Source organism: Polyergus mexicanus, unplaced genomic scaffold, assembly GCF_030449975.1.
Source record: "Polyergus mexicanus isolate NDT 795.1 unplaced genomic scaffold, iyPolMexi1.0 SCAF_4, whole genome shotgun sequence".
Lineage (NCBI taxonomy): Eukaryota > Metazoa > Arthropoda > Insecta > Hymenoptera > Formicidae > Polyergus > Polyergus mexicanus.
Window position 1 is genome coordinate 2,691,660 of NW_027223324.1, and position 26,186 is coordinate 2,717,845.

Below are 26,186 nucleotides of genomic sequence, written 5' to 3' on the forward strand. Positions count from 1 at the left end.
CGGGAGAATCAGTGGAACCACATGGTGCATAATAGACGAGATAGAATGCACACATACGTTCGTGTAACTGTAACAAGAAGCCAACAGAGTAAATAAAAGTCGCATCAAAAATTTTGAAGCATCTAACTTTCAACGTCTAACTCGTTTAAACCATTTGTCTCGTAAAACGAACTCTCTCAACGTCTCGGTTCGCATCAGGCGGATAGAGAGAATCGTCGTTTCCGCAGACGCGAATCGAGACTGCGCCGATAACTTCCGTGTTTACATCATCGTGATGGTTTATATTTATATCGTAGAGTGCTGGTGAATGAGGACGCGAGGGACGCACAGCAACGGCTTTGAAGCAGGTTTGAACGGACCAGCCGGAAAAATATGGTGCACGAGGGCACTGGTCTATGGCATGCAGCGGGATTCAACGCATCGAGGTGGCTGATGATCATAATACACGGATACCGAGCCACCACCCTCGTTTTGTATATCCTGCTCAACGTGTTGGTGCGCACCGGTGAGTATAACCATCTTCCGGATTCTGCTATAGCGGGGTTTTATTTTTCTGTGGTTTGTTTGCGCACGCTACGTTCGTTGTCAAAGCTGAGCGGATTCCGGAGTCGCGTAAAGTAGATACAGCTTCGAGCGTTATTCGTATCGGTTGTTTCTTTCTGCTTTACCTATTTGATGTTTACACACGTACACACATACGCACACACGTATGCGCGCACATACTTACACATATTTGATTTTTAAAATTTGTTCTATAAATATCATATATTTTTATTGAATTAATACTTTTTATAAAGCGCGATAACCATATATGTGTGTTATTTCGATAGTATAACAAGAATAATAATAATAATAATTCTTTATAAAACAAGTATCACATTAATTGATAGTTAGCATTGATAATTGTATTAATTCATCGTTTATAATCTTTGCTCATGATTAATTTAAAAAACAGAGATTTAAAAATTTATATACATTCCCCTGTCACGTACAACCTTAGAATTTTTGATATTAAAGGATAGTTCGAACACATATCTAATATTTAATATAATATATAATATTTTTTTTTCCTCGACAAGATTTCACCAAGCTATTTCGTTTATATTATAATGTATGAATTCGTGGATGAAACAAGTAGTGTATAGTATATTTCAATCTTATATAAAATAAAAGTTTTTATGAATAAAGCAAACAATATATAACAACCATTAATATACTTGAATGTATAAAAAGATTCTCGCGATTATATTGGAATAAATATTTCAATGACATCTTTTATCAAAATCTTCAATTTTTTTTGTGTTAATAATCATTAAAAAGTTTATTTTTCTTATTGATAATATTGCCAATAAATAATTAATAATTGTTAATAATTATTTTATGTCTATAATTTGCAAAGATTTATTTAATAAGAGATTCATAAAATTTTATCCAAAATTCAAGTATATTTTTCTTATCTATCTCTCAAATATTATAGCAATAATGATAAATTGACGTTGGCAATGCAGACACACGATATGATATGACGATACATCATAGTTTGCCACTCAAAGGATTAATGCATTTAGATTACGTCCTAGTATGCACAGATATAGTGCTGCATATCGATACGAGCATTAAAAGTGGAATCTGGCTTTCATATTATGTTTTATGTATTTGATAACATCATTCGTAAATAAAACAATGATACTTGCCTCATAAATTTTATTGCAAGTGGTTGAATGGCAATAAAATTTATGAGGACATTTATTTCTCTATGCCAATACCAATCACATTATTAATAAAATTTTAATCATTTTGTCACACTTTTAATCTGGTTTTGAAGATACATTTTATAGTTAATGATCAAAATTGTGCATATATCAGAGGATTGTAAAAAAATATTTATTTATACAAAATAAATTAATAACTGTATTAAGCAAAAAAAAAAAAATATGTATGCTCTAACGTTATGCTCTAATGCATATTTATTCGTGATATACACAACATTAAAATTGCTATGAAAAATTAATGTTGTTTTAAATGTTTGTGGCATTTATTCAAAATGTATGTGAGTTTTATATAAGAATGCTATAGCACTTTACATGCAAAACATATATAAACAGATATAAATGAAAATGCGCGAAAGATATTCTAAGTATCTGCGTTGCATAAAATATGCGTCCAAAAAAATGCAAAATTTCGCGCACGCTGTATTGTTAAAAATACAAAATACAGACATTACGTTTAGCTGTACCTTCTAGGATAGAAAAATTTTATTTTTACGTTACAAATTTTTAGAAAAAAGAAAAGGATATGAATGATTATTCTATCAAAATCAGCAAAGATAATCATCTCTAATTGTTAATAGCACAATTAATTACTATAGTTGTAGACGATTGAATATCGAATGGAACATACACATAACTCTTAAAATTTTATAATGTGAAAAAATATAGAGAATTGATATTTCAAACAGTCTCGAAGTTGTTTCTCGTAACGATTTTCGCGATAATAAATGGACAAGTCACTACCTTGTTCAAATCTAAAAATATAGCGCAGAGCTTGGAATAAAAGCTTCCTTCTTAAAAAATAGATTCTATAAATCTACACGGGGAAAACTAGCTACGTGATAAAAACGGGAGTACAAGCTGTGGGAAAAAGGATAAAACACAGCTGTGTCGATCTTTGGAGAAATTTGGCGGAATGCTTTTAAACGGTGCACTATACGCAACGCGCTGCCACAGTAAAGTCTTTATAGCTGTTTGAAGTTGAACCTTTGAGACTATTATTTTTCGGGAAGTGCATCTATGATCTTTTATATATACGCGGCGATATCCACACTAGACTCTTTATTAGAACCGATCTATGATAAAAGATTCAGAGTCACGCAGTCTGCTGTCAAATCAGCTTTTAAGTGTCTCTATACACTCTCAGTCCGACAAAGCAATGATTGCGTCTATTCAGATACGCGTCTTGACGGTTGCAATCCAATTATCGGCCTGTAAGTTTCAATCAGTTCGAGTAGAAAGTATCCGCATCCGACAGTTTTGATCAGCATCCCGCGAGAAAAAGTTTCGAACGTGAAATTTCCGATTCGACTAACATGGACATTCGGAAGAGTCTATGTCTATAATTGTGTTTATCTTTCACGAAAAATTAAACATGGTTAGATAAGTGCACGATAATTAGAAAAAAGAGAGAAAGAAGGAGAAATTTGAAAAAAAAAACAAGAAAAAATTCTTAAATCAAGAAAAATCATCAGCTTATGCTACGCGGATTTCTAACAAAAATATATATAATAATATACAGTTTTATGTATGATTGATGGTTTTCTAAAGAAAGTAATAAGTTCCTTCATTTTTATCATGCATGAAAAATGGTTGAATAAATAGTTTGTACGTTGCGTTCGCGTCACGATTATATCATTTCCTGGATATTGCGAGTTGATAGCGTCACTGGAAAAACGTATTTTCCTCGAGGAACGTAATGGTGAGAACTACAAATCGTTACGATATATGGCTCTCGTGATGTTTGAGATGTTGTTGCGCGTATGTGTGAGCGGATAAAGTTCTACAAAGCCGACTTTCTCTCCGTTTAGCGGAAATGGTGTTCAAACCTCCATTTCCCGAAACAACGCACGTAAAAGGACTTTTGGCAACAGAGTTGAGAATTATTTTTCTGATACTTGCATTTAGATTCACATTCACGTTTGTTGATTGTATTTGAAATAGAGTACGCACATATAATAAAATCTTATTTCACATAAATTTTATGAGCAGTAGCATCTGTTTATTTTTCAGAAAATTTTACTTACTTTTTATGCCAAAGAGAAAGAAAGAGAGAGAGAGAGAGAGAGAAAGAGAGAGGGACATTTTCACATACATATACGAGTGTATTAATTGGAAAACTTTCTTATAACATAAATTATTTAACTAATTCTTACACCTATATCATTTGTAATTAAAAATTGAGTTCTTATATTCTACAGATTAAATTACAACTAAATTATAAGACATTTATCGACTCGTAAGCGGTATAAGGACTGTTAAAAGAATAAAACGATGTCTGACTAAGAAGTTATCTCCTAAAAACATGATGTAAGTAGTTGTACCGGAAGTAGTTGGAGTAAAAACTTCGTCTAATAACCAACCTCGAGATAATTGGCAGCTATATATTAATCATTAAAGACTCCATTTAAGCGCTTTTTATTGATTGCGAATTAGACATTTATTTACAAATTAATATCAAGTATGCTTTTGGAGTTTGTTTCATGGAGTTTTTAAATTCCAAATAATTATCACAATTAAAGTAATTATTACAAATATTAATATTATATAATTTTAATCAAACATTGCAAAAATAGTAAACAATGTATACTGTTTACGATAAATATCAAGCATTATGGTTTGATAAATATTAATCATTATTAAGCATTTACGTAGCTTACTTTATCTTGTACAAATTTTTTACATTTATCGCTAATTTATGACTATATTTGCGAATAAATTACATCAAATAAGATTCAATTTAGCGGAAAATGTTGAAATTTATTTAAATCAACAATAAATTATCTTATCGCAATATTTAAATGTCATCTTGTTTTCTTATATATGAGATAGTATCTTTATTCTACATTTATTTTTTCCTTGCGTTTTTTTTTTTTTTTTTGCTATATAGATATACTTAGAACGCGTAATTATTATTGTTATAAATCTTTTAATCCGACAAATCTGTTAATAATAATTTGTGTTTGTAGTTGTTTTAATAATCATGTAATTTGTTTTGAACCAGCTCTTTTTCTTTTTGCTTCTTTCTTTATTCTTATTCAATATCTCCGAAGATAAATTTCAATTTCCTATAAATTCATATATTCATCCTAAAAACGATAAGGATGCTTGAGACTTGCTTGCATAATCACGCATTTCTATTATATCACTTGCACCCTTACTCGTACGTATCTAAAAAGCTTTTAAAACTTCTAATTTTTGATCTTTTTCTAATATTATCTCTCCAGTATTTTATGGACTAAATAAGTTACGGGATAATGCATGCGATAATTAATTCTTTAAAAAACAGAATACAATACTTAAAAAATTTTTAAATGTCATTAACATAGTTTCTAATTAAGAGCAAAATTTATTTTTGAATGTATAATTATTATCGTTAATCATTGTCCAGCAAAAGATTAAAGTGTCACATAAAAATCGCGATAAACCGAGGATTTGTTTCTAATTACTAGAAACACTTTCAATATTTCGACGGGAAATACAGATAGATCGTATGTGTGAACTGAATGCAATAACCTGATACGCATTGTGCGCGCAGGTTGACCTCACGAATAGTGTTTAGAAAGTACTGCCTTAGTTTGAGTAGTAACTCCATGCGAGGTCCAAGCGAACGCAACACATCGGAGAGTGCAGTGTCATTGTTTTCGATCCCGAGACAAAAAGCACTCAATATGCGAACAGTTTCTGGAATAGTCTAGAGTCTAGACGGAAGTGTCAATGCATAAAGCCGTCGTACTTTATAGGGTCAAAAAGAATTTAGAACTACAAAAAGGAATCTAGAACTGCAAAAAGAGAGAAAGAAAAAAAGAATTCCTATCTCACGCAGTATATTTCTTTTCTAAACTCGTAACTCCCCAACGAAAGCACATGCTGTACATTGCGAAATGAAGTTTTCTGATTTGAATCGCCACGTAATTCCAAGAATATTATTATGTTTGTCGCAAACATTATATCAATCTCTCTGACGGGAAGATGCACTTCAATTCTAATGCAAAAACGTGCGCGGCGCGAGAAGCTTAATGGATCGATCATTCCCCGTCAGGAATTTATAATAGACCCAGGCGCGGCGTGAAGTTGTGAATTACTTTATCGGAAAAGATAAAAAATCGGATCGTGAAAGATTAATCGGCGTGCCGCGACACGCTCTTTCGTCAAGTGTGTGTACTCATCTTTGAAAATTGTCACCAATCGCTCGCTCGTCTCCGCGCGCGAGTATTTGCTATTCAAATGAGCGGAGGGATAGTGTCGATAGAAGTCCTTAAGTGCATAAACAAAGACCGGTGTGGATAGAAGACTCGACTCGGTCGAGGCGATGCACCAGCGATAAAGCGACGGTCGACCGCAAATTACGAAGACGGAGACGCAGTTTGCCGCGGCGGAACTGCATCGGCCGTGCTGGCTTGATAATCGAGAGCGTCAATAAAATAGCGGCTCCGCCAACAATTAATTATGGATCCTATCGACGTACCGCGCACGTAACTACCGTTACTATCATTAGACTGCCGTTAAATCGGAATGAGATCGAGTGAGGCATACGAGATACGCGGGGTACGCTTATGCAAACGTCGAGAGCTGTGTGTTTTCGTAATTGGAGGAAAATCACAGCTCCGCAATCGAGAGACGTTTCCTCCTTAAGGAAACTTTTGCCTACATCTGCTTTTTTCCATTGGATTGATTGCGAGACCCTGTCCCACTGATCCACTGTTATCGCTACCCCATTTTACGTATCGAGCAATTTCGTATCGTTTACCGTATTACCGATGATATTGTTTGTAAGAAATCGTTATTTTGTTTTAGATTTATATAGATATATTTTTCAAGAGAATTATAAAATAAAAATCTGAATTCTTTTATACATTTACAGATATCAATGTATGTGCGAAATACTAATTGAGAAAAAAAAAGAGGGAGAGAGAGAGACTTATTTCTATAAAAAGAGTTTTTTTTCTACAACTAATACAAAAATTGCTCATTAATTTTATAATTATTAAGTTTTACTAGGAAAATATTAAGTTTCGCTAGGAAAATTTGATATTTTCCATACATTTGCTGCAAGCATTTATTAATTTAGTTAAGAGATAAATAACTATTGTGTGGCAGTTTTGATCTGATTTATAAATTACAGATACGTGTATATATGTACGTCAGGTGTGCATAAAATTAATTCATAAATTTACTCGCAATCTCGCGAAGTACAGCTTCGCTGTAAAAAGCACTTGTGAATGATTAATTTGATCGCTTGATGTTAAACATCTTATTAACGACGTATATAAAAATCTTGATAGCAAGAAAGTGCACTTAAATTTTGTCCAGTCTTTTTGAGAATTAATACTCGGGGAATCATTAAGGTCGGAATTTCGCGAAATTATTCTCACGCCCTTCCGTAAAGCGACGTAATACGGCGTAAAGCGTTTAAATACGCGTTTTCCACGCTTCTCGCCCTGTACGTCTGATGCAAATAAGACAACTTACACACGTGCACGCGAGTAAAAGTTTCTCCGTCTATTGCGAATTATGTCGCCGTTTAATACGCGCGGCATATACCGTGCGGATGCGCGCGTGTTCGCAGATTACACGCTCGGATACTTGGTAACAAACTGTGCCGAATTCGCGTGTGACAACGATATTCACCGCGACGTAATAAAGCATGGGTTGCGGCTTCGATACACCGTGAAATTTGAGACGCGGATGGCGCCCGCGCCAGGTGTGCTACTTCCGTTTATCTTACATATTGATTTGTTTCCGCAGCGGCTTAAACGCGCGACCCCGAGCGAATGTACCCGGCGCGCTCAGGAAATTTCGACGACGCTAAAAAGCTTACCGCCGTAAGCTCGCCTCGAAGAGTTTCGAACGGAGTTTCTCCAACTGTTTAAGATAGTACGTAGCGTGCGATGGTGGCGATCGAGGTGACTCCGGGATCCACCCTTTCCTGCGAGGGATAGAAAGAGAGTCGGAATTTTGAGGGGTCGTGCTTACTTCGTTAAAGTTACGCCAGCGGCAGACTTCTCGAGATCTTCGCCCGAGCTCGTTTAAAGACTTTCGTTACTGATTGGTGGGAATGTTAGATTTGCGGACTTATCCGGGATGATTTGGAGTAATTGACGGAGGCGGTGGACTTGAAAACTTTAGAGAATTTCAGATAAATCAGAGAGATTCGGATTTTATATCAGAAAATAATTTTATCTTGATATATAATTTAGAATAATGTATGTGTTGGGAAATTTATGTAAGGGAAATTTATCTATAATATTTTATATTATTTGTAAAATTATGTATAATGTGTTTTTTTTGCATACATAGAATATATTAGATTGCTTATGATTCGCGTATTTTCTATTTATGTACGCGCTATATGTTTTATATATAGTGCGGCTTATAATCAATTATTTTTAAAATTTCTTTTAAGAACGATGAAAAAAAAAAGTTAAATGATGTAATGTAATAAAACTTGTCTCCTATATTCTTTTAAACATTTTGACCATATTTTTTTAAATAGTTCCATTTCTCTTTTATATATACGAGTCGTATGTGGTTACGGCTTTGGGATTAAGTGGTAGCGAAAAAAAGCTTAGCCTTAGTGAGACTTTTATGTAATTATTTTAAAATTAATGCAAATTCCTCAACTGTAAAATCTGGAATTTACGTAACTGCAAATTGCGAGATTCGCAAATGCAATATTAAGCGGAAACTTTTTCTCGGTTCTCATTGCAGTTACCTTACGCGATAGTCATAATGGATACAGAGATTTCTTTCGTCGGTATGTGTGAGCAATAAAATTTTATTTTTATCAGTGTTATAAATTAAAATTTCACCTCCCCGTTATGATTTTCTGAGCGCGTTAAATTCTATGACATGCGCGTTTGTAACACGTATTGTTTAATCTGGTTAAACATGGACATTTGTACCATCCATTGAGTACGCACATATACACACACACACACATAAAGTAGGAAAACATTTCTCTCAAAATATTATAAATCTAGGATTGCAAATTCTTCCTATAATGTAAAACACTTATTAAATATTTAAAAAAATATTTACAAATATTTAATAGAGAAACGATGAAATAAAAAAGTGTAACGATACGAAACTAATATCCTTTAAATAACGGCTTATACAATCAAACGCCAATGTAACTAAAACCGAATGTCCCGTGGCTTGCTGCACGGCTAAGCCTCCAGCGAAATTTTGAAGCTCAATGCGTGGCCGAAAAGCGAATTAATCGCCGTAACTGTAACCGATGCTCGTTTGGTCGCTGGCTAAATTTACCGCGATTTATTCGCATTTGAGCGCGTGCTTTCTCGCAGTACGAGTAGCGCAATTTCGTGACACTAAATAAGCTCCGGCAAAAGAAAATCAAGACTGTGCATCATACATGTCGCTAAATATACTTGCGCGAACGAACGAGAAGAGGGATCCGGGTCTGTTTCATACTCTATATATCCGAGACCATCTGCACGTCCGGCTGATGGGAGTATATATATTATATATATATATATATCTTTCTCCTTTCTCTCCTTTTGCTCATTTCTAGATTCTCGCACTTCTACAGGAATCGTTCACGGAAATATTATATTTAAATGAAACATGATTAGTGTGTGCAACATGTAAAATAAACTTAGCAATCTGAGGGATTCAGAGCGGAGATGAAAAGATGATATAGATATGTCAGGATAAAAAGCTATGTATAAATATAGATACATATATATTGATGACTTGTGTTATATTTGTTAAATGCATCGTAAAATGTGGGACCCCGAGGCGCGCTTTCTCTCGCAGAACCGTCAAACCTCGTTGCAAAAATAATATCAGTGTTTTCCTACTTTCAATTCATTTTTTATATAAACTAATATGTCGCATTGAGTATTTAACTAGCGGTAATACTGCAAACTGTTAGATTGTAAAAACTGTTAGATCGTGTTATATATTTTATTGTACAATAATTAATGTTTAATATTGACAATTGCATAATACTGCAATATTATATTAAAATTTGTAACTAAGAGTGCCGCGCATGTATCTAATCCCAAAAAAAGGATATGAAGTCGATTATTAGAAAATAATTCGATTATTAGAAAATAATTCAAGTTGCTTCTTTTCCGTGATGTCAATTAAATCTCGATATGCGCTCTGTGTTATTTCATATAGATGCTGTTTTTATATTTATCCAAAGATACAGAAAGAGAGAGAGAGAGAGAGAGAGAGAGAGAGAGAGAGAGAGTTCTTACTGAGCATCATTAATTGTATTACTATTAGCAACTAGAAGAAACGGAGGATATATAAAAAAGTCATAATGCCTTAATGCGGTTTGTCTGCCTTGAAATGGAAATTCAAGATAAATTATTTTGCAGTTCTTTGTGGCTTTCATAAATCTATATGTCGACTTTCCAGTAAAAATCGTGTGACTTTATGGTACGACGATTTGCAGTTGTATACAGTTTTCCACAGTCGGTGTTGTTCAATCAGCATAAATCTCTATCCATCTTAATTTCAGTGTAAATACATCTACAATCCTCTCGTTCGGAAAGCATCGCAGAATACTAGTGGGTTAGTATCTTAAGAATACAATCGTTTCTCATTCATTGATGAGATTACGAGACTTTCGAAATAAGAAATATTTCTTCAACGTTCTTTTTTTCATTAAAACAATTAAAATGTTTAAACATTTGCATTTCAGTAGTATTAAGTAAGTGAATTCGATAACTGTTTATTTTAACAGCCAAATATAGAATTTTTTTAGAACTATTCTTTTTGTTGACTGCACAGAATTACAAAAGCTATCACAGGCGAAAAGTATACACGGAAATTTATCTCGGGACGGTCGATATTTGTATCCAAAATGGAAAACAATAAAATAATGATTGTTTTATGTGTTGATTTGCAACCAGATATGGCACCTTTAATTATTCTCTGTAAATTAACGCGCAAAATTTCATAACACCTTAATTGTTTCTCATGTTTCATTTTTTGGGTCAATTACCATCGATTTTCAACAATATAGTTACGCATCTTTATGTAACGTAAAAGCTTTTACACAGTTATATATCGCCAATTCCGAAAATATTTATACAAACGAAACTGTAGAACTATTCAACTGATAGAATAGGCAACTTTCCGAATGCTCTGATAAATTCTAAATTCAATTATTTCGAAAATTACAAAATCCAGAAAGAGTTATAATTATTATTATTGTTTTTTTAGAAATACACTTATAAATATAATTAATTATATACACAATTAAATTTACAAAAAAAAATATATATATATATATATATTGTATAAACCGCTTATTAACGCGTTTGAGAATAAAATACATCAAATATTATTACAAGAGAATCTCATTTGTATTTGTTCTATGAAAAATTTACATTGTTTTTAAAAATAATGAAAATGCGATAATTTTCAGATACATCTTTTTGGATGTATCTTGCTATTTCTAATATTATAATGAACTTTTTCTTGACATGAATATATTTTTATTTTTTATTATATTTTCTAATATAGAAAAATATTAAAATTGCTACTATTTTTTAATTAACAAATTTTTCTGCTAAACAAAAATAAAGTTACCTTGCTTCATGTTCTGTTCTAATTATTTTTATTTGTTTTTATAAAGTATAAGAACGTTGTGGTATATTATTCACTTTTCCTGTACGATACATTGCCGTAATTATATTTTTTGTTATATATTATAATAACAGATGCAAATATCAAAATATTCGTGCATACTATATCTAATTATCGGACAAATTTGAATGGCCGCGAATATTTATGCACACAAATGAGATACAACAAAATGAATATTCGAGGCAATTTCAGTATTTTAGCCTAGCTTAATCAACATTGACAGACAGTTAAAATTAATACGAAAGATGCACATTACGTGGAAATTTAGGGAAATTATAATTGCTTAATTGCATAAATTATCAAAGTTTCGAGATGCAACTATTAAGTCATAATTAACGAATTTCGCGGCGAGGCAAAATTTTCACTTTACTCCAGCAACCTGCAAAAAACTCGTCAAGAAGATTTCATTCCTCCTTATCCAGATCTAGATAGATCTTGGCTAAAAAAAAAAAATATTATTTATATACATGTTCAGAGTATATGATATAATGTACATGCCGCAAAGTCTTAAAATGTGTGTGTGTGTTTTTTTTTTATGCAAACGCTACATTATTTCATGTTTTTTTTTAATATATCATGTAATTTCTATAGTTAAATAAAATCGTTTAAAATTAATCGTGAATTTTCAGATTAAACGCGTCATTAACTGAAATATACAGGAAAAGTGAAAGAGTACGATTACTCTTGTTTTTCGTAAAAATAAGTCCATTTAGTCACGTGATTATATATTGTAATTCATGAGAGTGACCAGAGTTCGCGAACTGACATCAAACTTTTCTGGATACGTCTAATTCCGCACAGCACGAGGACATTACGTTATTCCGGTTCTGTCACTTGCGGCTAACGCACCGTAGCCGCGAAGTGGTATGCGCGAGCTTAACGTTGTAATTTAACGTACCGTGTTTCGCGAGGAAATGCATGGCAATTCTCCGTGCCCGACGCTTTTAACGAAGTCGGCTAGTAATTAATCGGAAAACGCGGCTTAATCACGATTACGTCAAGAAACGCAATCGTTGAAATTTACAGAGAAGATAATTATAATTGCTTTACTACACTGCTATCTATTGTGTGGTTAGTGATAGATTTTCAACTGGATAAATAAATTGAAATAAATATTCATGTGATATATATTTAGCATATGTATAGGAATAAATAGCTCTTTGCATTTATTTTGTATGTAATTTTTAATTAACGGATGTCATTAACTGAATATTTCATGAAAATTCTTTCTCGTTCTTTTTTCGTAAATTGTTTTCCATTTCATATATCTCGATTGAATTGGTATATTGTATAAAGTAATAATATAAACCAAATTAAATAAACTTGTTCCACAAAAGTTTCGAATGGTCATGATAACGGAGCTATAGATTCCTGAATCAAAAAAATATATATAAAAAAGCATTGAAAAACAAAGAGTTATAAAAGAGCTATAAAAAAATATGTGCTAACTAATTCGGAACATGAAAAATTTAAATCGCATAACTTCTAAATTAACTATATAAAGTTGCCCAAGTTTGCGTTCCTATATATGCGTAAAAAAGTTGGCACAACTTTCGTGTTCGGAAGTTAGTTCAAAGATAATCTTTAAACATTAAACGATTAAACACTAAGAGGACGATGTAGGTTAAACAATTTTCGCGCGCACGTTTGATACGATATTATAAATTTCAGGACAACACACTGTTAACTCTCAAAAGGATACAGAGAATTTAAATAACATATACGATAGATTAATAAAGGTCGTTTAGTCTTTCTCGGTATCTTAAACAGAGAGGTTGACACGGTGTGTCATTATGACATAGCGACTTTCTTCTCTTTCAACTTTAACTATAATGCAGGTACATAAATTTGTTTATTTCATTTTGTAACGGGATTATCATTGTTTAATATTGTAATTTTAGTTCACTTGATAAGGACCAAAATTATATGGTCGAAACGTTGTGATAACAATCGAACAATAAATTGCCAGTTGGGTCGCACATACATATATAAACACTCCTTTAATTTATCTACTGGCGACATGTTAAAATTAAACATCAATTATAAATTTCGATGATCTAAAAAAAATAATTGGTGCGAACAATGATGTTGCGTTTATATTCTTACATTATAAGAACTGACAATAATTTATTATAAAAAAAGAGATAGATATACGTATAAGCTTCTAATCGATAAACGATAAGCAATGCGAAAACTCTTTATAGTATTGTTAAGCGTTTATCTGGTATTGTTTTATTAAAAATACGTGGCACGTAATCTTTGGAAAGTAATGAAACTTTTTTGATGTCCTTAAACTTTTGCTATTTGTTTTTGCTGGTCTCTCGGGGTTTATCCCCGTGTATTTTGCGCCAATGTGATGCTTGAGATTTAAAATTGAACGTGAAGGGAAAGCAAATGAAAAAAGAAAGAAAAAAGCAAAAGGAAAAAAAGAAAAATATTGCAAGCGGCACAGTTTGTTCGAAATAATAAACGAAACTCGCCCCTCTCTTATTTGCTACTTGTATTTATCAGAGTACAGACCAATTTTATTGCGGCTTCGTTATATTAAAGACCGTTTTGTTCGCTCGCTACGGTTGAGAACCGCACGGCAGAGACCAACGATTCGTTTCATCCTCCTATGAAGCGAGGAAATAGCGATTAATATAACCAAGCAGGTATTGAAAGTAACGATCTCTGCTTATAAAAAGTTACTGCGAAGGATAATGTGCCTCACTAGTATAACGTATTAGCGATGGAATTAAAACTTCTCACCGATCGTCTGATTGAAATCATCGTAAAAATTATTCGCACAAAGCTTTCGTCTTTGCACTGCAACATTGAAAATTAAACATTGCGCATTATCGCAATTAAATTATTATAGTTGTACAATGTATACATGCATAATGCTTGTGCCTGTGTTGTTTCGTGTTTTATTATAATAACCAATTTCGATTATTATATATATAATCTCTCATATTATTATTACTCATCATGAAATAAAGTTTATTGAACGTATTTATACACTTTTACATTTACACTCTTTATACAATTGTGTAAAAATTTATATTTTTTTTAATTTATTCTTGCTCTCTTTTCTCTCTCTCTCTCTCTCTCTCCCTCTCTCTCTCTCTTTTTCTTTGTGCGTATATGTGTGTGTGTGTTACATGACATTATTAAATTTGTTATGAGATAATGTTTATTTTATATTTATCTTTTATTTTATTATCCGTTTTGCAATATTTTTGCAATTTAAAGTTAACATTTTACTATTTTTAAAGCAAAGCTTTTTAAGCTTTCAAGATACACTTGCAAGTTATATGTATATTATTGAAAAAAGGAATAGAAATCGTTCATATACTGTTCGACTTGTTTAATAATATTATTCATGTCTGATATCTCACTTTCAAACGTTGTATATACGTTTTCATCTTTTAAATATATTTATTCTGCTATCTCGATTTTACATAAAATAGATATGTCGTTAAATTCTAACTGAAATGTTTCTTTGAATGAATTTTATTTCATACAAAAAGCAGACATATAAAATTATTCTATTAACAAGATATCAGATTTTTATGTTACACGTGCATGATATATAAATAAAACACATTTTATCTCAATTATAAATTTTTTTATAAATTTGTCGTTTACTCTCTTTCATCAAAAATTTAATTAGCGTTTTTTATTGAAATATTTAACTTTGATAATTAAAGAGAATGTTTTCAAAAAAAGATGCACTTCCTTTTAACAAGAGAATAAACTAATAGTACCTAGTGATGTACTGGCGATTGCGGATCTTTGCGATTTGGTGATTATAAAGTACCGTGTCAAAAATGTCAGCGTATTAATTTAACGAAGAATATAATATGTATATTTTTCGCCGATAAATGACTTAGAAAAATTACGTAACCGAATCGTCAGCGTGCTCGTCAAATAATTTGACAGAGATATAGAATTTTCGAGAGAATTCACGATTCTGTAAGATGAAAATGCCAAGCGTGTGTGAAAATGAAAGGAGGACATGTAAAACATCTTCTGTAAATATTGAGGTACAGATTTAGACAGATTATCTGTTTCTCACATCGCATGCGACACAAAGAAACCAATAAGTCAATCATGATGCTAACATGTAAAAATATTTATATCTCAGAAACGATTGAGTTTTCGATCTATGTTTATTAAGATCTTTTTTACTCAGTATGGCATATCCTATCTACCATATAAATATTGAATGGTTTTTTTCAACACCTTGTAGATGTAAAATGTAAATATCTTAAGGTTTGGTTTCATTAGATTATCAAGCAACTGTTGTTATATAATTAAAATATACAAATATATTAAAGGAAATTATTTTATCATTTATTTCATTATTTTACCATTTAAAACATTCTCTCTTTTTTATGCATTTTAACAATTGAAATTATAAAATAATAAATTATTATTTTCATGAACAGGATCTTTAGAAAATCCCGGATATTATAAGCAATAATCTTTTCCAAGATCGGAAAGAGTGACCAGTATATTAAGCATTATGTACGATGTACGATGTAGGTGACATATAATTTTTGAAAATTTTTGAAAATTTGTAGGAAATTTACACAATATCTATACACTAACTGAGCTACTTTACTATGATAAAAAAAAGAGAAAGGAGTCGCTTTGCTTAAATATTTTCTTAGCATTATCGATCGTACTTTATGAATTGACTATCACACTTAAGAAACGTAAGAAACTCGATTTTTCAATGTTAATAATAGTGTACCTCATTTATTCCTATCTTCCACCGAAAATAAAAAAACTTTATCAGTACTTTAATGATAGACGAGATTGTGCGAAGATAGTACTTTTCTTTGATGCAAATTTCACAAAATGTTTTCGGGCAACCAAGCGAGTTTCAGGTCACCGAATACGTCTTCATGTTGCGTGAAAAACGGGTCAAGAAGGGCTCAGATCAAAGGACACGAGCACAAAGCTAATGTCTCAAATGTATATCACGCGCGTTGCTCATGCCTCCGGCGAACAGTAATGTTTCTAGGAAATCGCGTACGGAAATTTCATCGTCACGAAACGCGAACAATATTCTCAGACATCCCTGTAACCGGAACAAGAGCCTCCAACCGTGCTTAAATGTGCGCATCTAGTCTTACATTTATGTATAATTAATTATACATTTCATAAATTCATAATCACGCACATTGAGAAACAATCATAGTAGATAACCATATAAATTCTTGAACAATTAATCAATCGTAATTAGTGCTTTCGCTGTATAGTTCCAAACTTTGACACTCGATATTTCGATTTGAAATTCATGGTAATTAAAAGGATCCGAGGCGATTCTATTGCCGAAATTTAGTTACGAGTTGTTGATTTATCAAAAAAGATACTTTGAAAATCGAATTTTCTATTCCAAAATATATCCTCACTCATATCAATTTAAAGAACAAAAAAGAAATTTTTTTTTTAAATAAAAAAATTGTAATAAATTCTTACAATTTTTAATTTATTTCACGCTCTTTCGATATAATATGTCGATTTCTTTTTCGTACTTTTTCTATAGTTTATATTGAAAGTTGGCACAATTCCAAACATCAGCTTTCACATTTAAACTTTTTATATATCTGGTGTTATTCTTTTTACAAATTTCGTAACGTTTTAGCTCTTTGAAGTAATCATTTTCTTTATTTTTATTCGGGTGAAATAATGACAAGACCATCAACGCGCGTGATCGTTAACGACGCAGCTTGTCAACAAAGGTCGCCGATCGAACGACTTCCTTGTAAGCATCTTCTTAATGAATTCACTCCGTCGGTCATGCCACACCACCAAAGCCAGCGATAAGCGGGGAGTCTGAAAAATAGGCGTTAAATCAAAGCAGTCGTTACGAGGTCGAACGAGGTTTAACGGTTGCCCGCTCAAAGCCCCGGCGCCGCGCCGGAGGGATTCTCGTTAAGAGGCTTTCCGCTGGACTTTAACCACCCTCGCGCCACGATCGTCCCTACACAAACATTTGTACGCGTGACATATAGATTTCTTTTTTGATATCTTCTTTGCGGAAAGAAAATAAATGACGACCTTGCGGGACCATCGGCGCGGCATGGACGGATACCCATCTTCTTGTATCCAATTTTCCTCTAACCATCGGGAAAAATAAAATTACTCCGATAAAAGATAACGCGTCCAATGTAACGTAGCCACAAGCGCGTCACGCATGACCGGCAATATTCCGCAAATTTTCATGGATGAAAAGTGATGCATATGGTGGAAAGTATTTTTTAGCCATGTCAGTCTGCAAGCATCTTCAACATATTGAAAGGCTCGCGTGTCAGGATCGATAGACATGGGTACGAAATATATATTATATTATAATATTTTTTATAATATTAAATGATATAAAAATTAATTTGTTGTATATTATATATTTTTACAAAATACGATTCTATATATTGTATTTACGTTGCTTTAAAAATTGCAACATTATAAACAATTTTATTAGAGATTTACTTATGTGCTACTGATATATGTGAGAATTATTATCATTTAATGAAACTTCATGTTTAAATACTGCATTATAGTTGAAAAACTAAAAAGATATAAAACTAAGAGTTTGATTCATATTTATGCGCAGACGAGCTCATATTATAACGAAGTTCGACCTCGTAAAAGCCAACGTGATTTAATGCCAATTTCTCGGCGCATCTAACGGCGGTTATCATCGGATAGCCGATGACCTCCGGCACCGAAAACTCGGCCGGCTTTAGCACCCGGGTGATAAGAGACTAGGCTCGTTACATTTCATGCAAAAATGCGTGTATGCGATAGTTATATTGTTATTGCCGTCAATCACTTAACAGAAATAATATTCATGAAATACATATTTTGGTATAAAGCTAATGTCATTGATTAACAGTGATCTAGAAAGACTGTAATTATACTAATTTGAAATTTAATAGGAGAACTAAAATACAATAACGCAGTCACAAGAGAAATTATATCATTATTACATATTAACGAAAATTGCTCAAATGAACATTTGCAATTGTCTCCTTTCAGGCAAATATCAAGTTGATTATATAAATATTATGTTAATGTGTAACCGTAAATTTTATCGATAGTTATAATTATTGAATTAATTATTTCTCGAATTAATGATTTAATTCGTTCAAATACCCCAGTGATACTTGTTTAAATCAAATTAATTCTTTCTATGAGAATAGAACCTTTTTTCCTAGCGTATATTTTGACATTTACTCAGTTACGTCATTATTATAATATTACAGTCTCTTATTATTTCTTTTTTACTTATAAGTTTTATGTTTGCAAATTCGCGTACTTAAAAATAATTGAAAAGTTTGATTGGTTTTAATATAATTAATAATTAATTTGTTTCAGAATATCCTGCGGCAGTAACAGCGGAAACAGTCGATATAAATGTTAACATAAACTCGTTGGACGGCACAACGGGGAGACCGTTGGATGTCGATCTACCACCAACTTTGCCGATGACCTTCGGCACGGAAAATACAACATCAGTTTCGGCGCAATCAGGATCCACAGCTCTGATGCCCTGCGTTGTCCACAATTTAGGAGAGGGCACGGTAAGGCTTAATTACCAGACACGTTTAACCCATTGATTAATGTATGACAATTTCATGTACAAATAAGCAGTTATACATTCCATTATTGATTATTCTATAAATGCCGATCAAATAAAAAATTTGTCATTTTTTCTAAAGCAATATATAATAAATAGACAGAGGAATTTCTATTTTTTTCTAGAAGAGCAAATACACAAAATGTATATGTGTGTATATTTACATAATCTAAAAATTTAATTGTTGAAACTTTATATGGATTTATTACCGCAGTCTATCATATATTTTTGTTGCCATGAGAAAAAGAGAATTTATCTAAAGTATTGTTAATCGTCACGAGCGTCAATCGGTGGGTTAATAGTTTTCAAATAGATAGAGAATGATCATATGATTACTAATATTTTATAATAAGCACAAACAAGCTTTCTCTATAACTAACATTGCGAAATTCATATTATACCTATTAGTTACATTTAATTTTATAGTAATCAATATAATCATATGATAGAGAAAATTAAATTTTCATTTAAAACATGAATAATACGAATATATGACACAAAAAGGATCACAAAAGTTACATCGTCAAAAGTTTTCGATGAAAATATTATAAATTAATATAAATTAATAATATTAAATTTATTATATACCGCGTACGTAAGACTGCATACGGTAATAAATACGGTAATAGAAAGTTGGCACAAGGGTAAATTTAGTACAATCTAAGAATTCTTTACTTTCTTCGTGAATTATTGATTATCTGCTTAAAACATAAAACGTTAGATGATCGTAAATTGTTGTTTATCTTCTTTCATCTCGTGGAAATATCAGTAAAATGCATGTCATGACAATAAATCGATGTTTTTCTCATAAACATTATCGTGTATGTATATCGTTGATCTCATTGTAATTTTCATCATTTGGAATATTTTTCTAAACGCGGTTGAAACCGTATATAATTAATGAAAGAGTATAAGTATAACATCAATAATATATATAATAAAATTTTAATAAATTCCTTGAACAAGGAAAATTAATCAATCGATTCCTTCAACGCCATTGCACGTTCTTTTTTTATTTGACCCCGAGAGACAAAACAGCGTTACGCTTATTTTCACCTCAATTAGGTATGCAGGACGAATCGGAGCGAACGTTCTTGCAATTGTACAAAGTAAAAGCATTAATGTCATCTAATTTCGACGCGACAAGGTAAAAGAAAGGAGGTAAACAAGATTTCATCGGTCTAAAGAATTTTCAACTTCAACGCTTCTTTTCACGAATCTTGATAATACGATGACAACTTTCTTTAGAATCGATGATACCATCGAGCAAGCAACTTTAGATTTATAAATAAAAGATACGCGTACGATGGATAATAGCTTCGTATAAAAATAGTTTACGAAAAATTAAATAACTCCGCCAAGATGAGATGTGCATAATTTATGATGTTTGCCAATTTTTGCTAATGCCAAGGAGAAACAATATACATTGTTTATTCTTTTATTTCTTCACATTATTCTTTTTTATACTCGTTATTCTTATCATATTTATTTTTCTCAGATACTTTTTACTTAATCATTTATCTGACACATATTGTTTAATATTTTTCACAGTCATCTTTCCATTATGGTGCAGCTTTTTCTGCAAATCATAAAAATGCATAAAAATATTATGGTTATCTTAAAAAGCAATAGAAAAATAAAGTGACCTTAGTATAAAATCATAATAATATAAAAGTCATAATAATATTAAACTATATAATATCCGTAATAATAATAATAATTAATACTTAATGTATCACATTAATTACATTTTTTTGTAAAATATTTTAATTTAAATTTATATTTCTTTGTAATACAACACATTTATTTATATACATTTTTTTAAACAATTTAATAATATTTAAATTATATTTAATTATATTTAATTTTAAAACAATTTAATTATATTTAATATTGAACAAATCGCAATTTAAAATACTTTATATACATATAAATATTTTATATATCGTTCAATTTTTTTTGGCACACATTAGATTAGTAACACGTGTAACTTTGTATCTAAATTGAATCACTTATTTGAAAAGTTATGTAAGTCTAATTTTAAAATATTATAAATTTCAATAATATGTAAATATAAACCGATACGGTGTGTGTAGATCATAGCTGGATTCTCGATGCTAAAGTTACAGCACTTTGAATGTAGACTCGATATAACTTTCCGAATATCGATAAACTATTAAGCAATACAAATATCTCTATAATGAGATCGTGTAGAAAATAATAAAGAACTCAACATACACACATATATATATATATATATATATATATACAAACAGATTAATTCAGACTAACTCAGAGAAACAGATGCAAAGCATCCTTTTCGTCGCATAAAATTCCACGGCATAATCTCATTCTAGAAGAATGCAATTCGCGGCAAGAGAATTAATGCCGATTACAAGTTTAAAGCGCCGTTTAATTAATCCGATGTTTTCGCAACTGCTTCACGATTTCTTACGCAGCCCGGCAACTTTACAATGTAGCAGACGCGCGAAACTCTTCTGGCGGTTCGCAGTTAACGTTGTTATAAAGTTTGTTTTCTTTGTTTGCACAATAACTTTGCCTGCGCGCATATAAACGCGAGGTTTTTCCCACGAAGGGTAGCAACGCCACAAATTTATGTGTCGCAGTCGACGATGTTATCCAGAATAAAAAACATCCTCGTACGCTAAAAATGTATGCAAATAATGAGGAAGGGTCTGTGAAAACATCAAAGGTACCGTTGTCATTATAGCAGACGAATGCAGTAATCTGTCATAACTTAAATGCAACTTGCACTGGTTTGCCTGCAACAACGTTACACTGATTTAACATGCGACGCAAACATGGAGCAATACAATCGAATAGAGTTTAATGAACTGTTTAATGAACCTATTGCTTGTTCAACTTCATTCACCATCACATACATGTATATCGAAGTTGGACAAAGTGACGAGGGTATTAATTATTAACTACGTTTGAAATAGGTATAATAATCGGTTTATTCGCTGATTCGTGCGAAAATGATGACAAAAAAGGTTTATAATATAATATATAAAATTTATTTAAAAAACATGGGTTCATAAAATTTTATTTTACAATTGCTTGCAGATTTTTTTTTTTACGCTTGTGTGATTTATCGTACTGAAAAATACATGTTTCTAATTTAAAATAACGTCATTCAAATAAATATATTTTTAAAGTTGTGAATCATCATAAGCTTATTAATAAATTATTTTTAGGAATAACATTTTTTTGTGCGATAACAATCTTTTTACGATATTACAGACTTAATAAGATTCTTGATTTTCTAGAAGATAACTTTAAAAAATAGCGTCGCGCGAAAGAATGCAATCCACTCTCGCGTACGACGTTTGACCATTTCTAGAATTTCAAGAATTTAATTAATTAATTTACAGTACCGTCGCGGTCGGATCTTATTAGAAATAGTTCCTTTTGCTTCTTATTGTTAGAAGAAGATGTAGTTACGGCTAAGGCGCAAATTGCCGCACGAACGAAATTCCAAACTGCAATATTGCATTAATGCTACGATAAATTTAAAAGGCGCTATTTTAATTAATTTAATATTTGTGGCGCATTGGTTACCCCATTTATTTATACGCGCCAAACACAAGTGATGGTATGCGACGCTGTCACGAGTAACATGAAAAATTGCGCATAGAACATTTTTCCTCTTTATCTTTGCTGTTTTAATTCGAGAAAATGTTGGAGTAAAATTCTCTGATGCTCACACGCGCTAGAAGAATTTATCGAAGAAAAATATATTGGAATGTCTCATAAGTAAAGACAAGATATTAGACAATATCAGAGTTGTGGAAAAAATTTTCGAGACGGGGAAGGCAAATCCATTTTGTGGGAAACGCGTCATTTATAAAAATTAAATTTTTTTCTATATGTTTTTAATTTATAATAACTTTTTCTATTTATTAATTATCAGAATATATTAATTAATCGAAGAATTAAATGTTATTATTTATTTATATTTGTTACAATCTTGATGATGGATACTTTCTTTTTATTTGACATGATTTACTTTTAAAGATTGAATGCTTATCGCATGCACACACATTTAACAATTCCCATTTTTTCCAAGGCACACATACACACACGTACATATACACACTGATATTCTGTCAAATAAATATACAATGTAGCGCAATTATAATAAATCTCTTGATATAAAAGAAAATTAAATGTATACGCAACGTGTAATTTAAATTATTCGACGAGGATTTAAATGAAAAGGGATTTAAATGAAGCATTTTACTGATAGACACGGAAATTGCGGAACGAAATATTAAAATCAGATACAAATTGTCGGGCATATTGTTATCCAAAAAGTAATTGGAATTTTTCGCGGCATTTCGTTCGTCAGTTTTGCAGGCGTTCACTGTCGCGCACGTGGTTCCTCGGGCGATGTTTCGGAAGTTATTACGGAATTATTACGCCCTTCCCACGAGCGCTCGAGAATAATTGGCACGTTATAGAGAACACAGGAGAGCAGGTAGCGCGCGTGAGTCAAACGGACACAGATAGAAATCGATAGGGACAGCCTCGTCGAACGATTCGCCCGGTCGTCGTTATATATCTATCGTTGTCGGATACTACACGCGCGTCGTTTCGCGAGCATATAAGATTTCATTGCTGCAAATTGGAGTGAACGCGGGTTATAGCAAATGCGAATGCTGGAGCGCCGCAAAGAGAGTCAAGAGATGGACTATAATAATAAGAGTAGGTATACACGCTTTCATCGAATTGGTATTTCAGAGAAAATTACATTCGCCTGACAAACTCGCGAAGCATTCGCTTATGCTATATACGGCAATGTGAGAATCTCGTGCATACGTTAAGAGTGACGTGAATTATGATGCTGCATATGGATAACAATGAAGATAATAAATGATCTTTCGCATACATGCAAGAAAGAATATCCCTTATGCAACCAAAATTTATTAGTTTAACTAGGATATACGATTAACAAAATTCTCTTTTGAGTAAATAAAATTATTTTGTGTAAAATGTTTTTTTTTGTTTTTGTTAAAATAATATAAATAAAATAATTTTTAAAATGACGATCGTTCGAACGATGTCCTAATATGTCCTAGATGAATTGTACGCCTAGAAATTTCTGTATCGTTTGACGATATTATTAGGCGAGCGTTGCGATCTAAGATGGACACTTTGCGCTTTACAAATATGAATTATAACAATGATAAGAGTATTCGACGAAAGATTTCGATACTTCCAGCAGAGATTTAAATCCGCATTAACGCGAAATTCGGACACGTCGAACCCATTGTAACTTACATGGCCCGATCGTGCACGCGGTGATTCATTTTTCTTTTTTTTTTCTTCCGTTCGAGCGAACGGAAGTAACAACGTTACTATTCCGAGTGCTGGAGGTTGCTGGTAGGTTGCGGGAATACAATCACGGCTGAGCGAACTAGGTCGCACACCGCCAACCTTTTTATCCGTAATTTACAGCAATATTTGGAATTCGTTCAAGAGAGACGAACGCCCGGGCATAAATCTAATTATAACGGGGTCGGCTAGATTGCGGAGCTTAATAATTCGGAGACGTCTCGGTATGAAAATACGCGAATGCGCTCGATTTCTCGAGGTATCGGCGATCTTAATGAATGCGATTGCATGTATCCTCCGGATACAAAAGACACGAAAAAGTTACCGGGACAATCAAGCAACGTTAATTTATGATATTCTGCACAATTGCAGCCGCAATTAAGATTAGATCTGAAAGAACTGATAAACGAAAGGGATGATAGGTGCATTTAGTAAAATAAAAAATGCGCTAATTATTTACTAAAGATATTTCGCGATTGAATAACATGTATATATTATTTGTAAAATAAATTATATGTTCTGAAACTTAATATTTTTTTATTAAAATTTAATCGTAAATTTTGAACAGTGATCATTATAAAAGATATAAAAGAAATCTTTTATGTTTTACATATATCAAAATATTATTATTCAATTTACACGTACATCTTGTAGTTCGCGCGACACTTTTACATATACTTGGATATATTTTCTTTATTGTATTTTATTATAAACTAGTATAGTTTCATTGTCACTTATTATAGATTTTTCGTTTTATATTCCTGCATTTTAACAAGAATTATATTTGCTTTTTTTAACTCATTTTATCGAAAGCGAGAAGAAAGAGGAGTGCGTAAAAAATATTGCTTTTTATTGAATATCTAAAAATTGAAGAAATCAAAATGTAATGTATATTAAAATGTATAATATTCATAAGAGATGTAAATCAATTAATTGGAGGATTTGGTAAAAAGTTTCAAATTTTAGAATTAAATAAATAAAGATGCTAAGTAGATGACATGGCATTACTTATGTATTGCTATATTCTTATTAAAATATGCAGCCACAGAGATATTTAAAACTATGCAATGTATGAAATGTAATATGAAAATTTTCTTTATTTGCATACACATGTTTATACAAGTAGCTTAAATATGTATGATTTTTTATTTATCTTTCTGTTCTTATATCAAATGTTTTTCATATGCATAAAAATATATTCTATTTGCAAACACACATCACCACATATACACAAAATGTATCCCTCTTTATTAATAATGTTATTACATCTTCATAAATTTATATGTAAATATAGTTTTGCTCCATTTCTCATACAACAAGAGATCAGAAAAGAAACTCGACCGAAAAAAAGAAAGAGAAAGAGAAATTCTCTCTTTCTTTTTCTTTCTTTTGCATATTATTTTCTGTGCTAAAATGTAGATTGCATAAAATTAAAAGGACTAGCCTATATACATATCATATGATGACCTACTTAACGATGCACAAATGTTATATTTGCTCTTTGCGAATTATCAACAATCCTAAAAATATTTAAAAAAATAAATTGTTTTATTTTTAAAAACAAGAAGATCAATCTACAAAGTTTGAAAAATAAACAAATAATCAAATCGTAATAATATCTAAATGGTTACAAGTAAGCAGTTTTGTTACATAATGCGAAACAAATAAATAACAAAATAACAATAAATAATAATTACAAAAATAAAAGCAACAAAAAAATATATATTAGTATTGAATATACGAGAGCAATTCAATAAATAAGATAAAGGCATGCTATATGCGTTTAGTTGGCCATGTTA

At 31.6% G+C, this 26,186-nt stretch overlaps 1 protein-coding gene across 1 annotated transcript in view; it reads left to right on the forward strand.

Annotated features, from left to right (window-relative positions):
* The first annotated feature begins 339 nt into the window (after positions 1–339).
* LOC138932479 (lachesin) overlaps positions 340–26,186 on the forward strand; it is a 50,848-nt gene continuing 25,001 nt past the window's right edge. Inside the window, exons 1-2 of the mRNA XM_070294372.1 lie at positions 340–505; positions 18,768–18,973. Of these exons, the coding sequence (XP_070150473.1) occupies positions 373–505; positions 18,768–18,973 (339 nt within the window). The 5' untranslated portion in view covers positions 340–372. The remainder of the gene's footprint in view (positions 506–18,767; positions 18,974–26,186) is intronic.